The sequence below is a fragment of the Paralichthys olivaceus genome, chromosome 19, assembly GCF_024713975.1.
Source record: "Paralichthys olivaceus isolate ysfri-2021 chromosome 19, ASM2471397v2, whole genome shotgun sequence".
In the NCBI taxonomy this organism is placed as follows: domain Eukaryota; kingdom Metazoa; phylum Chordata; class Actinopteri; order Pleuronectiformes; family Paralichthyidae; genus Paralichthys; species Paralichthys olivaceus.
Genome location: NC_091111.1, coordinates 3959977 through 3978361, shown reverse-complemented (window position 1 = coordinate 3978361; position 18385 = coordinate 3959977). Strand labels below are relative to the sequence as shown.

The 18385-nt window shown below is 42.0% G+C and overlaps 1 protein-coding gene across 1 annotated transcript in view; it reads right to left on the bottom strand.

Moving 5' to 3' along the window:
• Positions 1 to 791: 791 nt before the first annotated feature.
• tnfrsf21 (tumor necrosis factor receptor superfamily, member 21) overlaps positions 792 to 18385 on the bottom strand; it is a 37906-nt gene continuing 20312 nt past the window's right edge. The window contains exons 4-6 of the mRNA XM_020091751.2: positions 15096 to 15361; positions 5526 to 5796; positions 792 to 3811 (exon numbers count right to left, since the gene is read on the bottom strand). Of these exons, the coding sequence (XP_019947310.2) occupies positions 3582 to 3811; positions 5526 to 5796; positions 15096 to 15361 (767 nt within the window). The 3' untranslated portion in view covers positions 792 to 3581. The remainder of the gene's footprint in view (positions 3812 to 5525; positions 5797 to 15095; positions 15362 to 18385) is intronic.

The following is an 18385-nucleotide window of genomic DNA, read 5'->3' as shown; positions in this document are numbered from 1 at the left end:
TAGCGGCCCTTCAGACAGTCAACCAGCCCCCTCCTCTCTTTAAGCAGTTTCAGTTTTAACCAATGATTAAAAAGTTTCTAGATCATTTTGTTGTAACATAGCTCCACTGTCATAATGGTTCCTGGCTCTAATTCCAGCGTTGGGGCATTCCGTGCATGGGATAGAGACTCTGACTACCTCCCACAGTCCAAACACATGCAGATTAAATTAGTGTAGGTGTGAATGTGAGTCTTAAAGGTACAGTGTGTAGAATTTTGTGATATCTAGTGTTGAAATTGTATTTTGCAGCTGAACACCCCTCACCTCACCCTCTCCTTCCAAACATGAAAAATAACCTGTGGTAGCTTCGGTTTTCATAAAAACTCAAAAGGTTTGTCCAGTCTGGACTACTTTAAAAAACATGGCGGCCTCCGTAGAGAGGGTCCCCTTGATGTAAATATAAAATATTTAAATATAAAGGGCCTTTTCTGGGGTAAAGAAAACTACAATTTATACAATTTAGATGAAATGAACTAGTGAAAACATCATGAGGATTATTCTACATTCAATTTCTGCCAATTGTTCCCTTTCACCTAAATCTTACACACTGGACCTTTAATGATTATTTTGTTGCTCTTGGATGGAGATGTGCAAATGTCACTGGCAGAAGTAATTTGCTGCACATACGTGAACTAACTTCCAACAAGGTAATTATCTTGTGCAAACACCTTATTATCTTGTGCATTCAAGATTTAAAAAAAAAAGATTTTATCATATATAAAAATCTGAAAAAGTGACAAGAGCACAAAGCGTTATAACAAATGTTTTTCTGAGTTTTAATAGTTTGATTTTAAGAGGTTACATAGTAGTAAACATACTGGTTATACACGTGAAATTTGAATGCAATCATCCACTTCATCTCTCGTATCACCCTCATCCTCTCAGACCTCCTTAGAAAACAATAAGCTCACACAGCACCACAGCACAGTGGAGAGAGCAAGCTCACACATCCTCATCTTCATCGCCACCGTCATCATCGTCCACAGCAGCACAGCCTTCACTCTTCCGCATTCAGTCTGGAATACTTGAAATAGTCGTGAGGTTGACTCCCCCTGCGTCAGGCTAATCCGGTGAGAATTCACTTCGAGCACCACGGTAGCTTTGATCGCTACTGGCTTAGTGAAAGCAGTCGTATCAATTCGCTGCTCTCGTCGTGGCGCCTGTAAAAACCTTGATGAGTTATTTTTCTTTTTGGTGGAGCTTTTCAGTTTCCCGTTACTTTAAGAATGCCGAACATGGACCGAAGTGAAGGATGCGTCACTTCCTCGTCGTTTAAATCAAGTACCACGAGTAGACTTCAAGTAGAGTATGGAGTATGCATTGCATCCCAGCCAGGTCGTCTCACAATGCCAAGCAGGGGGAAAACATCTGAATGCCCGTGAAAACATGAAAACATGATGTACGAGCCAAAAACAAAGAGATGTTACAATAACATAATGAATCAAAGTAAATGTAAAAAAAAAGGTTACAACAGAAAAGTTAGTTAACAGCATTTCAGAACTAAAGAAAGAGAAAATGGAGGACACAGAAAATACATGTCTCCAATAGAAAAATACAGTTAGTGCATCATCATTACATTACAACTTGCTATAGCACTGTGACACTCAGACACACGCATCCAAAACCACGCTGACGTGAAGCTGCGAAATGGATCAAGAACACTTCATCAGCGCTACATTTGTTGAGGTGAACAGGGATGGCGAGCACAGGTGTGAATGTGCGTACTGGTAGAAGAACAGACGGCTGAAGAATTAAGGGGAAAACCTGGAGAATAAGTGGAGAAACCAGATCACAGGCAACCACCTCTGTTAGACTGCGCTCCCACCACCATCATCAATGACGGAATTTGATTCAGAGGAATGGTGATCAATCCCTCCAGTAGAGTCCAGAGACAAACACCTTACTAAGACACTTCATGTTGGTTTTTCCTTTAATCACTCAACCATCTGTATTCACTGAATACTCGTCTATGATTGTGACAGAGCGACACGTCTAGGAGGCTGTGGTTTCCATAGAAACAGGCAAGTTTTGTTGTCTTTTTTTCCCCCCAAAAGCACAGTTCAGGGCAAAGCCATATATCACAATATCAAATAATGTAAATATCACTCCAGTATTGTAATACTGAATGAATCCGTTATTTGTGTCATATGATGTTTTTGATAGATAGGTCAGCTCTTTGATCTTTAACGCTGCTACCTGTTGGTAAAGCAGAGTCGTTTCAAACTAAAACGATTTGTGTCCACACAAGCATTCTGGCTGTTTCAGTTTTAATCCGCGTCCACACTGACACACCTGAAAATGGGTGTATGATGTGACGACTCTTGTTCACTGGGCATGTGCATACCAGTGCAACCAGGAAGCATTTGGTTGTTAGTGGCAGAAAGAGCTAGGCTATAAACAATAAGGAACAATGGCGAAAAGTAAGAGAAGGGATTTCTTTTCATGGACTGATGAGGTGGAACTTTTACCGATTATCCATGTTGCACTCTACACTGGTAGCCGAGGCTAATGTCGCTGGTTTTATTCTAAAAGACGGTCATGCGATACTTCATTTGCCTCCAAATGTTCAAACCAAAACTGGACCAGCAGCATTTCCATATTCCTCAGTTTTAGCGTAGTAAGTGAGGATGCCAGGCATATCAGAGTTTGTGCGTTTTCAAAGGGAAATGCAGTGGCATGGATGCAGCCTAAAACCCCCACAGAGGATCTGTTCCAGGTACAGGCAGAGCTGGAGGGATGAGGTGAGGGACAGCAACAAGTTCAGGCACATGATTTTTGGGTCAGTTCAAACCTCGAAAAAATAACTGTGAATGTGTATTATGAGAACCTCAAATACCCTTTGAAATCAAAGAGTAATACCAGTGTCATTTCGAGTTGTAGCTTATTTACTATTGTCTGTGTGAGATTATTCCGTCACTTATTGTGGTTATGACTGTCATATTATTCAAATCTGTGTTGAAAGCATGAGACGCCTGAATGAATAATTGGCACAACCAACAAAAACAGTGATGTTAAACTTTAAATATGAAGGCATTGGCCAATTAAGATTCAGAAAGTGCTTTTTAAGAGTTTTATCCATGGAGTCAACACATGTTGAACTCCTTTTAAACCCAACTTTTCCTTAATTCAGAGGCTCTTAAAATGCAGATAAGGTCAGAATACTCATGTAATACCACCTTAAACAAGGCTGGACATTCTTAAGAAAAGTGTCCAAAACAACACACCTCGATTATTGACCCTGTATCACAGTGGAGGTGTTTTGGAGGAATAATATTGTGTGCACACAAGACAACAGAGGAGGGACACTGGAAGGTAAGTAGGAGTAAAGTTCCAGTTAATGGTTGAAAGAGTCATTAAAGGAAGTCGCCACCTTCTCTACACTGCCCCGATACCATCATGTGATAGAATGACACGGCCGCCTCTGTCAGATCAAATATCAACCCAAGCTTCATCTGAACACCACAACATCTGACTCATCCCCCTACATGGACATTAATCCTGCACTGACTCCCATCTGTGTGCTACCTTCTTCCCTTCCTCCACTATAACAGGTCGGGGAGGTGGCTGTAGACCGAGTCCAGCAGCGTCTGGCTGGCCTCCTGACTCTTGACTCCCGCAATCTCAAAAAGGCGATCCAGCTTGTCCTCGGAGTCCGGGATCTCCTCGATCACATGCAGCTCTTCTGGGTTCAGGATGTGCAGCATGTCGTCAAAGATGGGCTGAAGGTCACATGGGTCCAGACGCACCTGCCGGAGCACGGTGTCTTTCTTCTCTGGAGGGGAGACGTGGAAGAGAAATAGCTGTTATTAAAGCTGCTATAATCAATGTCTTCCTATTAACAACAGAGGTTCAGTGTGTAGGATTTAGTTGCATCTAGTGGTGAGGTTACATATTGCAGCCAACTATTGAACTATGATTTTAAATTACAACATATTTTTACAATCAGGTAAAAACTGTAGAATGCATTCTATATCAGGAATACAGGAATGTATAAAAAAAAAGAAGAAAAAAAGCCCACTGATCTCCAAACTTTTTTCTATTAAAATTAATTTTTGCTGATAAAACATCTGATGTGAGCAAATCTATCAAATAATTTGAGTTTTCAGAGCAATACCCAGAGAGACCACATGAGGGCGATGGGCACCAACACATCCATGTTTGAACTGAAGGTAGCTGTCACATCATTCTCATGAAGTCACAGTGAGCGTCACTATGATTAGTCATGGGTGTTAAGAATGTGAATCAGCTCATAAAATCAGTATCTGCACAAGCAGGAGAATCAAGTGGGTGATAAAGAGTTATCCTTAAACGATGCTCGGGGGGATTTTAAAACTTATTTAAATGAGCTCCACAGGTTGTTACACTGAAAGTTGTCGGCCAAAATAGTTGCCCCAGAAAAGAAATGGAGTGAAAACTTGGGATGCAGCAGAGAAGACTGTTCTATCAACACAGTGGGTTTGTCCACTGAAACTCTGCCATGATAATATCTCTGTTCATGGGAAAACTCTGGCATCGCGTGACAAAAACAAGACACATTTTTTCCTTTGTCATCATCTTATCTTAATCGTATCTCATCTTAATTGCCTCAGGTATAACAACACAGATTGTTATTGATGCAAGATGAAGGGAATACTTATGCAAGTATTTCTACTTCAATTTCGGGCTCCAACATATAAGGTCAAAAACTAAATGTTGCTCTGACATAAAACATTTTATATCTCAAAACAAATATTGTATCAGTTATATAAAATGCAAACACACATTTCACATGTGACAGTACACTGTTAGGATTTATCAGGATCATATCATTACTGCCATGTCATACTATGCTATTAATAGCATAGTGACTCTCTCAGTGTCAATATGCTGCTTCTGAGTGTTGAATTATTCACAGGATTATGGATTCGTGTTTTCATGAATCAGAGATTTTTTTCCCCCTTTAACTACACTGGGTTTTCAGCTAACCAACAATGGCCTTGGTTGTGGGTTGTTAGCAGCAGCAACAGAATGGTGAACACCATATACCTCTCCATTAATGACTGTGGTCCAAATTGTTCAGATGCTATCCTTTTTCAGAGTGCAGCTCCCACAGTGTGCACTGTTGGTTCATGGAGGTAATCCAAAACATGAAGCCAATACCTATCTTACACCAATTATTATTATTTAAATGTGGGTAAAGCCTCGAAAAATGGTTATTGGCACCGCTCCATTCGCCATCTGTTTTTATTCCCAGTACACGGGAAGTAAAATGCACAGCTAGATGAACAAATACCAGGCACAGGCATTAACATGACTTGATTGGCTCGTGCCTGCGACTGAGTGTTTGTTTAAATATGATTTGATTGGCCAGAGCCTGTGTTCGGCAACGCATGATGTCACCCCATTCAAAATAAATGAGCAGTGTTTCCGTTGAAGCCAATGTGTACTTATAAAGGTTGGGTGCATCAGTGAAGCAATGAGCCACTCCTGTTTGAACGGTCTCTCACCTTTGGTAATAAAGGAGCCGTTTCTGCTGAGGGCGGAGTCTTTGCTGGAGGTGGAGTCACAGCGCAGCAGCGGCTCCGATTCGTCGGGGAAGAAGCCTTTGGTGCGGTCCACCGGCGACTGCTCCACACCCACGCTACCACTGCTGCTGCTGCTGCTGCCGCCGCTGCGGTTGCTGCCGCCTCCAACGCTGCTGGGAGAATCCAGCGCCTTGTGGATGGGGCTGAGGCTTTGGCTTACATTCACCGAGGTCATCAGCTGGTTGATGTCAAACTGTAGGGCGGAGACAGAGATTTGGGAGGAGTGGACAGGGAAGAGAGGTGGAGAAGGGGAGAAACATGAACGTATGATTAACCACCACATCCTCACACATGTCTGTTGTTTCTCAGTTTTCAAACTAAAACGAACTCTGCCCATACAAGAGTTTCAGTATGAGTTATAATCCCCGTCCATCTCAACATGCCTGAAAATGTGTATCACGGAACGACTGTCAGCAAAGACAACCGGGTCAGCAACACTTGTAATTGATCCTCCATGTTGCGTTAATACGTTCTGCACTGGTAGCCGAGGCTAATGTCGGTTGTTTTGCTCCGACAGGGGGTCATGTGATAGGAGCCTGACTAATCAGCGAAGGCCACGTCGTGACTGAAAACACCCAATCAACAAGCGGTTGCACGTCCAGACTAAATCGCTGCCCCAGAGTTCTCAAACTAAAACGGGCCCAGCAGTAGTAACCGGAGTAGAGTGGACGACAGGCGTATCCCCGGCAGGGAGTTGAGGCTTTTTCAAGCAAAAAACAAAATGGTGTGACTGTAGCCTCATCCTCTCCACTCTTCACCTTACCTCTCTTGTCCTCCCTCTCTTACTCTTTGTCACTCTTTTATCTTTCTTCCTCTCCTCTTCCTCCTTGATTGTGCCTGAGAAAGATGCCTGTATTTTTTTACTTGGTATCATTTTTCTTAAAATTATCTTATTTTCTTGTTTGCTCTTTCCCTTCAACTTCACCTCTCCCACCATCTCTTACTTTTCTTCCACATTTGGCTCCTTCTCTGTTTTCCACATTTCCACATTACATTTTCTCTATTTCTCCCCATCTTCTCCTGTCTCTCTTTCTCTATAGTTGCAAACTCCTTTCTCTCCTCCTCGCCCCCTCTCTCTCCCCCTTTGGTGTGGTAATGAACCTGTGGTTTGAACCAGTAGCGACTGGTTTGGGGATGAGATCATGAGACCGCGTCTTGTTTTTCTTCGCCTGAACCCACTCGGGCCTATAGGTCACAGCACTGTAGAGGTTATTTCATTCATCACACACACTGGAAATGAAAAGAAAAAAAAAAGGTTGAGGGAAAATTGTTTTTGGTTTCCTGTTCAGTTCAGTATCGGGTCTGGTGAATGAGCTCCGACAGGACACGACACAGAAACACCGGCGCTGTTCTCTGTCTCTCGTGTTTTCTCTCTCTGTTCCATAATGTCTGGGTCACCGGGCTGCAGCGTGATTCTGACAGAACAAACACGCTCTGTCTCGCTCACAAAGGAATGCATACATGCGTGCACAGACACATGTGTACACCGTGACAGACACTGTTGACTGTCACAGAGCAGCAGATGCAACTGGAACAATTTTGTTTTTAGTGAGCAGAAAAATAAAAACACAGACCCAGGGGGGCGACAAATTTAGCCGCCTCAGGGGACAGGAAGTCAGTGGATATGTAAGACACACTGGAAAACAAAATATCTAATATTAAACATTCGAGGCAGAGGTCTGAACCTGTTCTGTTCTAACCTACACAGGTTTTCAACCATTTCTCCAAAAATTATTTTTTATTTTCTTATTTACCTATTTGTTTATGATTCTGCTATTTGAGTATAAATGGCTTCCAAAGTCTGAATTTATATTTTATTTTATTCAGCTACGCATTTTCAGCTGTCAGAATTTTAAATGATGCTCACTTCTCTCTTTAACTTGTCGCATTAAAGTTGAATTAAACTTGATTCCCTCAGTAACATCTTGTTTCAGATTCTTCCTATAGCTGGACCACACACTGTGATATAGGGCCTGTCTCCAAACACCATGGAGAAAAAAAAAAACCTGTTCTATACAATGAACACTGCTTTCATTTAATTACCCTGTGAAAACGATCGTTCACATCCAGAAGAGAGCAACAAGGAGGAGTGACTGATGAATACAAACACAGAGTAGTTGAATGCCACTCTATGCAGTAAAGTCCTCAGTGTAATGCTGAAGAGCACAGAGGAAGGGAGAGTGAGACTCACTTTCCCCAGTCTTGAACATTTCTGAGTCCTTCTGGTTAGTGGACAACCCGCTTTAGCCCCTGAGCCACAGCCACTCATCATCAGCCACAATCATTACAGCCTGAAATATCAGCATTGTTTCAACTTTACCAACTATTTCAGGTTAAAAAAAGATTTCTTACCCTCCCCTCCACCGAGAAGTTAATGTTGTATTGTGTGTTAGCAGGATTACGCCAAAATTAATGAATACATTTTCTTGAAACTTGATGTGAAGGTGGGTTATAGGCCAAGACACAACCAGGAAATGTTTTCACTTAGTCTGACCATGTATGTCAGGTTATGGTTATACCTTAGTATATGTGATCTAAAGTTTGAGTTGTTGTTTTATTTTGCCATCATTGTGGTCAAAGATGGAATTTAAACTTGGTGATTACATGTGTCTAAAAGAAATTCCTTTTCATAGATCAACTTCTAGTTCTAGTTTGGAAATCCAGTAGCTTAAATTAACTCCATCTATTTTGCATCTTAATAACCTTTGATTTGTGTTATGTCGTAGTTGGTGCCATTAGTTGGGGTGGAGCAGTAGCCTCTAGCTGCATGATATACAGGATGTGACAAACATTACCGGCCCAGTGCCATGTGAAAGCCCTGTCACTTCACCGCCCACCCAGATAGAGCACTCTGCGTATTCGTCTGCCACTTTGTCTGAGGCCACACGGACTCTGATTACTTTATGCCGGCAGCCTGGACTGCTGAGGATGGAGCCGCAGGAGCAATGTGTGTGTTGTGTGTGTGTGTGAAAGAGAGAGAGAGAGAGAGAAGGATCAGGCTGAGTTGCTGACTACTCCTGTCAGCACAGCACAGGGTCTGTAGGACACACACACACACACCCACACACACACACACACAGGCTCACTGGCAGAGCAGGCAGACTGCTGCAGTGTGAAGGGCACAGGGGACAGAACCACAGAAGGGTAAAACTTTGATTAGTTAGATCAGAAATGTTACAGCAAAGAATCTCACTTGGCTGTAATGACTCCCCACACAGACGAGCTATTAACTAAGTTGCAGCTAGGATAGAAACTCAGCCCGGACCCACTGTTAGAGACTCTATGATGTCATGGTGCATTCAGCCCTCACCAGTAAAGAAGATCTCCAATGGATAAGTCTGCTCCCAGACAGCATTAAAGCATACCTAATGTCAAAAACACTCACACATGCACATAATCTCTCTGAATTACCTTTAATAGAATCGGCACAGTCTCTGGGAAATTTCTGACCCCCCCCCCCACCCACACAGAAAGTAATGGATGTGGTTTCCATTTTACCATCTTATGGGGCTCGTTGTGGAAGCGACTAAAAAGCGTCTAATGGGACCTGAGTCATTAACACCCAATCAGGGCAGAAATTGCATTTGATTGTGCATCATTGTGGCAGGAAGGGGGGGGGGGGGGTGACTACTGTGTGCTGTATGTCTTTGTGGAATCACTTTGTAGAGAAGACGTGGAAAAGCAAAGAAGTGGGAAGAGGACCAATGAGGAGGGCAGACGAAAGATGTGTGTGTGTTTGTTTGTGTGTGTGTGTCATTAAAAACCAGATTCCATTTCAGTTGTAAAACACAAATTAGAACAAGCTTATTTCTTGAGCTTATTCTTACGTGGCAGACGACGTCATCTTTCAATAGGTGTCCATCATTAAAGGATTACTGTAATTTTCCCCTTGTACTTTGTCTGCCAAGATTTCAAATTGGAACCCAGGAGATTAAAAAAAAGCCTCAGAATTATCATCCAAGGTTAAAAAGGTCTAAAAGAAAATGCACTTTAACTGCACACATCTTATCCTCACTGTAATGTACTTAGTATTTAAAATTAAGTGATAAATATATATATATATATAACAACTTTATAATAGCCCCTTAACTTTATCTGCAGGAAATAATTTGGCATCAAGAAATACTGGCTGGGAATTATTGTTTAAAAAGCTACAGAGGCATCAGTGTTAAAAAGAAAACTTTATATTAACAAAGACCTTGTTGAGATCTCCTGTGTATGACTATAAGCAATCACCTGGGTAGAGCGGGTTGTCCACTAAGCAAATGGTTGGCAGTTCTATCCCAGTCACCCCCATTCTGTGTGCCGAAGTGTCCTTGGGCAAGACACGGAACCCCAAATTGCCCCTGACAATTCATACACTATGAATGTGCATGTGAACAGACCTCAGCTCTGCTACTGGACTCACATTATCCAGGACACTGCTGTTTAATGTCAGTGTAAGACAAGTGCTTTCTGCAGTGTCGAACCGCTCTCTGACTTTCAGACAACCCTGCAGACATCCTGTTCTGCACTCTGCTTTGTGTTGATAAAGAGTAAAAATAGAATAGTAAAAAAAGAAAATCACCATTTCCCCCTTGTTGTGTTTGTCAGTCTTCCCTCAGGAAGGCAGCTCCATCTGCTGCAGTCTTTGACATGAGGCATCTATTAACCATACACAGGGGGCTTATCAAAATGAAACAACATGGCTGCTCTTTAATCACTCATACATTGTACATACTGATGCCCTGAGCCTGCAGCAGTGTCTCTGGTGAATTAGCTAGCATCTTATGAGTTATGTAATTTTAGATGGACGATGAGAGTTTTTAGTGCCCTGTCAATAATTTGGAAGATTTATTGATGATAAAAGTTGAAAAATAAATAGATAAAGTGTCAAGGCTGCATCTATACAACTGTGTTTTTGGTTGAAACAAATAATCCTCATCCACACTAACACACCTAAATGTGAGGCGACCACTCACGTACATTGGACATGCATATGCTGGTGTTAACAGGAATTGCTTGAATAATAGTTTGTCTCTAACACATGTCAACAGTTAGTTATTATTGCCCAGACACGGAGTTTTAGAAACTAAAACGAGGGCCAGACGTATCCGCATGAGGGTTGATGCATTTCAAAAGGAAAACGTAGTAGTATGGATGTGTCCTCAGTTAACTAGAGGGATGAGACATTCTTCCATCATAAGGTGTTGTTCATATTCTTCATGAAGGTGCTCTAATCTCCACACAGATGCTGTGAGGTGATTACACCCAGTCAAGGTCTGCCCAGCAAACTCATTTCCTCAAAGGATCCTTCAGCTCAGTGAGGATGAGGAGAAATGAGAGTGAACGTAAGGGGCATCACGTCCGTCACCTTTCTGTCTGTTTCCGACTCATCAGCAGCTGTAAAATTAGAAACATCCATCAGACAGCTGACGCTCAGTTGTTCCAGCAGCGACACTGATTTTTTTTCTTCAATGCTCAATGACATATAGTGCGTTATGTAACAGACGCATCGACATATTTCAGTTACACTGACGTGCTGTGAAATGAGTCAGTGACCCCGACCTTTTTAATGACCAATATGTTGTAGGTCTGTCACAGCAACTTTGTTTTGGTCTTTCACTATAGTTGTGATCAGCTGTCCCCATTCCGATCCAACTTTAATTATATTTCCATACATGTCTTTTTGTTTAACCTTAACTGACACTACATTACCCATAATAACCCTGTGAGCCACCAAATTTGAGTCAAGGCAGTGCTCATTTTCAGAAACAACAGCTCCAGAGGTATAACATTACAAATTAACTTGTATGACCCCATGTTGGAATAGTTTGGCCTCACACCAGGACAGCTGGGCCATTTACTGCATGTCATTCCTGTCACACTCACTCTCCCCATTTCCTGTCTCTGCATCACTGTAACTATCAAATAAATACAACACCAACTTGGATATTAGGTCCGTCCTCTGAAAAGCAAGCACTTAAATGTGTTGTAGTCTAATTATTTTCAAATCCCTACTTAAGTCTGTAGTGTTCCCTGATTCAGAGTACATTTCAGATCTTTTGACATTGTATGTGTAATCTCAGCGAAGGCCCTGTTCGCCAATCCATTGGCTACAGAGTTTACTCAGAGTTTGCCTTTTGCACATGCACAACACAGTGGGAGGCTTTCTGCACAGATGTGTTCACAACAGCATCAAATCCTCCGCATTATACAGGCGAGAGGAGGAGCAGACGGGTGGAGCAGACAGAGGGTGACATATTAACCTCGCTGCGGAGATCACATGACAGACACTGGTGTCGGCTCTTATCACCACAAACTCTCTTGACACATTCTTCAGTGTCTGCCATGTGTATGACACCTCTTCATCAAACCCTCAACTCGTTGGTGGATCCCCTGCTGTGTTCACACATCGACTTCTCCTGGGTTTTTAAGGACATTTTACTCGGAGGCCAGGCGGAGAAAGTCTGCAGAAACTGTAGAGAGTCTCACTCGGACATTTGTGCAAGTTTGAAAGTAGCTTTAAATACTTTTATAGGTGTGCTTTCTCCTGGTTCTGATCATGCTGTCTATTTCATTCACTTTTTAATGTTGTATTTTACATATTTTACTCTTTTCTCATCTGTAACATTTTTTGTGTTTGTACTCTAATGCTGTGTGATTCAAAATGTTTTTTTCCTATCGTTTTAACTTACAAAGCACTTTGTAACAGTTTTTTAAGGTGCTTTATTTATAAACCTTATTATTATTAAAAAAGTATGTTGCCTCTGAGCACAATCCATCCAGCAAATCCAGCCGGTATGTTCTCCCCTGAGAGTAAAGAGACCTGTTGCGTTCAGAGCGGATGGCTAAGATCCCAAGCTGAACTTGAATACGGGGGGGGGGCTAGCCCGAACAAGGGTACCAATTTCTTTTCATAATGAGCTTTGAGCAAGTTAGGTGAATCAGTCTTGAGGACGACACCGCTAAACCCAGAACTTCATTCCTCATGTCTGGATTTTCTAGTGAAATATGGAAACGCTCTTGGCCCTCAAGTCACCCACAGTCACTTCATACTGTGCAATAAACCTGATGACACAGTCACACATGAGGCCAACACAAGCCTCTGCCTGCAGCGCTGATCTCCTGAGCAATTCGGGATGAGAATGAAAGTGCAGAGACAAATAGAAAAAGCGGGAGACTAGCTGGATTGACAGCACTGACCTTGAAGAGGGTGGTCAAGAGCACTCACTCGATACGAATCTATAAGAAATTAGAAGGGGAAAAAAGAAAGAAAAGTGGATGGTGATGACGGATCCAGTGTGTCCCCAGTGTTTGTGGTTTTCTCTTTGGGCTTGTTGTTAGGAATTTGCAGTACGAGACTGATACCAGGCAGGGCATGAGTGGCCAATGAGTGAGATTAGTCATGTGAGGCGTTCACTAAATTACAGGCGTCCGGCTGCACACATGAACCAGACTGCTTTAATGTCAGCACGTGTTATGGAGGCTGAGCTCGGCCCCTGTGGGGGCAATTTATAGAAGAGCAAAGACAGAGGGCAGAGGCGCTGTAAGTTTTGAGTGTCCATGAAATACTGAACACATGAGTTAATGGTGTGCCATGCTGAACCCATATTTGTGTCTTCTCTCTCTCCAAAGAGTAATACAATTCCCTCCTTAAATCATTTGACTCTCCACTAACACAATGAAGTCACTTTCATATAAAAAAGCACATTTCACTTGCGAAACAGTTTGTGTTCTGTCCCACATACAGCCAATGCACTGACTGAGCAGATGTTAGCTCTAAAGCTACCTTGCAATGGACACACCACTTGTGTACGAGGGAGTGTGTGTGCCTGGATCTATCGCACCAAAGACTCCACTTCATTTGTCTCTGCACTTGTACTCATGACTTCTGGGATTTGTGCAAATTGACATTGACGGCACGGGCTAAGTGACATCTATATATAACTTTGTTTGTGTAGCACTTATCTAAACGAGGTTACAAAGCGTTTCACACGAAAGTCAATTGCGTAATGAAGAATGGATTGTGACAAAAGGTATTGTGTTCAATCCAATTTCAGAGCCAAATCACAACATAATAAGGTCAAGACCATAAGTTTTTAGAGAAACCCAAAAGTTCCCACATATCTACTTATGTCTACTGGTTCCAGACCTCCCTCCGCTGCATGCCTACATCTAGAGTTTGTTCCATGATTCAAAAAGTTATTCCAATTTCGACCAGTAGGACAGAATTACAGCAACAAGTGTGCATGATGTCCTGAAACGTGAAAAAGGTTAACTACTCCAAAACATTCGTCAAAACAGCTCCCAAATCCTGAAAATTTAATGAAAATTGACTATGACTTCAAAAGGACAGAAACTTCCTCCTTCACTAACTCACTTATCCCAAAAAACATTTATCAAAAGTCTTTAGAGGACAGAGTCTGCAGCAGTGACTGTAATTACTGTATGAACAACAAATCATTCTCCTGAAGGCAGCTGTTGCTTTAATGCAAGGAATGCAGCTGAACCACAGGGACTGACTTCAGTGGGACACACCAGAAAACTTTCCTCACAGATTAGATTTCAGAGGGAGAGATGCAGGGAACACGGTGTACTGAAGCCGGGGCCAGTGATGTTGATGGAGCTGCAGATTGAAAAGATGTGGGGACAGGAAAGGTCACGCTTGTTTTCCTTGAAACCAGTGTCCTAGAACTCGAGTCCAGGACTCATGACTCCACTTGGACTGGAGAACTGATGGACTCCAAATCTGACTGCATTTGGACTCGGACGTTGGAGACAAGAACTTTTTTGATAGTATTTTGTAATAGGCCTCAATATTTTCACATACGATAATGACTATAAAAATATTATATCATTATTTTATGTCGTGCATAGGTAGGCATGTGTATTCACCAGCCTACAAGTAGTTTTTACTGTGTATAATATCAGTGACAGTTAATGATGTGTTAACAGATGCTCTGAATTGTGCGCTGTGTGTCATGGATTTGACATCAAGATCTTTGCACACCAAGTCTGTGTTTTACCTCCAAAATTGTCATATATTTTTCAAACCTCATATTGTGCTAATCACAATGACACATCAACTCCAAAACGTTTGTCCATCATTTAAGTTTTCGGTGCAGGTTCGATTTTCTGCATTATTCGAAATTATCTTTATTCCTGATGAATTCTCAGGATTGGATGGATTGCATTTTTTTTGTTTTCCTATCCTTCTTTCAAGAAGTGAGAGGAGCCCAAAATCATTTCTCCACTCCATTTTATCTCCCTCGTTTTTTTTTTTAGAACGAATAGAATAAAATGCATTGGACTCAGTGTGCAAGGTTTCTGTGCATGGCGATTTTGATAGGATGACGCACTACCTGAGCTCTTCAGACTTAGGTAATGCAGACTCTTCTTTGGAGGATTCGAGGTTAGGTACTCAACTGCAACACTACCTGACGCACTTCTGAATAAACCTGTTAATTTGTTCATCAGAATGTCCAAACACCCATAATCAAACCAGCCTACCTGTGGGTTGTCCTCCATGACACAGCGGATTTTCTCAACTACATCGATGCGGCGCTGTCGGTGCAGGGCATTGATCAGCTTGGCCAAGTTGGCGTCGCTGTCCCTGATGGTCCAGTGCTGCAGCGCTGCATAGGCCCGCTCGTGATCCGACGAGTAGCCATTGGAGAAGGCCGCCACCTCGCGCTCCGTGGCGTTAGCCAGCGACTGATAGATGTCGATCCAATGGGTACCCACGTGGGCCGCCACCAGCTTCAGGATATCCACCCCTGAGCAGAGAGAGAGAGAGAGAGATTAGAGGATCCAAGTTTAAAGGTAAAGCAAGAGTGCTTGTCATCATTCTTCAACCACTGAAAAGTCATTAAAAAACTAAATGAGACTCTTGTGATGTCTCCCTAATTGAAGGATGTAGGCCAGCAGCTGTGTACTGTGTTGACTAACAGGATGCCACAGCAAACAAGCTGCCTTAAGTGAGCTCCATACAATACACCATTGTTCTCTTCCTGTCATTTACCCTGGCCATCTTCATACATGTGTATGACTGTGTTTCAGGAATGACGTGTGGTTACATACAGTTTGTAGGTCTGTCTTGTATTACTCCTTTTTTTCTCTTACTTCCAATTTACCCTGTGGATATTATTGGGTTCTCTCCTCTCTCCTCTCATGTACATATCGCAGAACATCATCTAGGACATTAGCTCCAAGGGGATGCAAGATAAACTGAGTGGCAGCAAGATGATTAACAAAGCAGGAGAGTAGGCAAACAATTCACAGTCTGCACAAAAACAATGTGTTTGTTCTGTTATTTATCTGATTTATTGGTGGAAAACTGCATATCTCGACCTAATCTGGTATTAAGAAATATTCAAATGAGTATGTGAATATTTGTGGTTGGAACAACACTATGTGACATTGGACTGTAACCACGTTGGTAAAGTTAATGTTATGTGTCTTCGGTGGATGTGTTGAAGCTTTCTCAAGTCTGACAACATTGCTGGTGTCTGACTCCACATGAGTTACATTAAGGTAATATGGAGCTTAACCCATACTACGGACTAAAAGTCAATCATGTCCACAAAATTGGTTCAGGGCAAACAGATCCACTTTGATAGCCGTGAAATATTGTACATGTGTTCAAAGGACCCAGAGGATGTATCCTGCTGACTTCTCCTCCAGCTCCAAACCATCAAATGTCACAGCAGCTGTTGGTGGATAGTCATTTTATGTGGTACACACATTCACGTCCACCCTCAAGATGAAATGCAACAACTTTGAGAATCCCTTAATGTTTGACCTAGGGTCACCATCAGGTCACATTTTGACAGATGACAGAAACCACAGGACCCTTTCAGTCATGTAACGTATAGTCTAGAGCTTTAATCATCAGGTCAGACTGAGTCATGACACCAGTCGCACTCTGCAAGCTTGGGTGATCCATGCAGTGTAACAGATCCACATCATAAGCAACACCTCAGCAAACTTCCAGCGTCATACACAAATACACACACACACACAGGGGGATGCAAGAGGCAGCATGTCTTGGACCTCCCTGGGTCATCTGGAGCAATCTCGTATTTAAGTATGTAGACGCACACCTGCTGTGGTGTGTCCACATTCATCTTCGTCATTTTGTCTGTTTCATGTTTCATCTGTGTAAGTTCACACCACCAACTTTCAAGGAAGGCAAGGCCAAGTCACATGGACTAACAAGTGTTGACATGTGCAAGCAGTGCAAGAGGTCTAAGAATTTATGGGGAGCGGTGAAAACAAACACTTGACGAATTCTTACTAAGCATGTTGGACCTGTCGACTCGGGTGTGGGAGTGTAACTGAGGAATCATGGGATAGATCGCATTTCACTCTAAATTCACTTCTTCAAAATCCTTGGTAGTTATATACTCATTACACTGATGAATGTTTAACACTCAAAGGTTTGTCTTTTTTTCCCTTTCCGATCCTCTGTTGCTTTTTATACCACCCTAAATAAAATTTCCTGTAAAATTACACATTTTGTTTGAAAGAGCAAGGCCCATGTCTTTACTGACCCCCACTACAGGCAGTCTGTGATAACTCAGCCACTCTCTATCATATATCATCAACACGTGATGTACAGTGTACATAGGCAAGTAGGTGAACAATTACATTCATGAGTGAGTCTCTGGCCTTAGATCCTTTTATGTTACGGTTATTGAAAGGGCTTTGTGACATGCATTTCAATTTACTCACTATCTCTCTTGTGACACATGCGTTGTACCTCTTGTCAATTTGTCCATAACCATATATATATGTATATGTATATATATATTGATTATTCATAGCAGCTCTCCCTCTCAAACATTCTGCTGTCTCTTCTCTTTTCTCTCTGCTCCACTTCCGCTCTGACTGTTATGTGACTCGACGGTGACTCTGCTGGAAACATAAAAGCTGACTCATCTGTTGGTCGACGTCAAACATGTAGTGCTGAGGCATGTGCGAGGGGGAGTATCAATAGAAAGATGTTTAGGAATTTGGCTCATGAAGTACATTTAAAATTAGGTTTAGATGCATCTTTTAACCTAATTAACTCAATTTCTGATCCTCTGATAAGATGATCTAGGTGTATCTATACTGCACTATAGTAAGTGCTTGTTGCTTGAGAAGGACCCAAAACATGTTTTAGAAACAGCTAGGTAACAAGTCTCTATGAGGCAATTTGTCATTTTGACACTGTTTTACACTGCTGAGATTTAATAGCTATGTCTAAATTCAGGGGACACATCGTTCTGTGGCCTTGGCGTGGTACTGACTGTCCCATTTCGTGGGCTCCTGCCAAATGTGTTTTTTTTACCCCTGAGCGACGAAGGATCAAACAAATGGTTTCTTTTTGAAACTTATCCCAAGATTTGTTGCATGCTTGTGACAAAGCTAATGAGCTAGATATCTGTAGCTCACAATGTAATATAAGAGTAGGACATGATCGTGGACTATGATTAAAACAAGGCTGCTTGATTTACAATATGCCTACTCAATAAATCCTCCATTTTAATTGTCATTACTGCTCACTTTATTTCTATCAGACATTTTCTTAAGTATAAATACTTGCCACACCTTTTTCGTTATGTTAAAAACTGTTTCCTCTAATCAATGTTTCAAATATTGTAATTTTGTTACAATATTTAGTTTGTTTAGTTACACATCTGTCGTTCTTCTGTCCATCCTGGGAGAGGGACCCCTCACAAGTGGCTCTCTATGACGCTTCTAAGTTTCTCTGAGGTGAGTTTTTTTCCCTGTTTCTACCTTGTTAAGCTCTATGG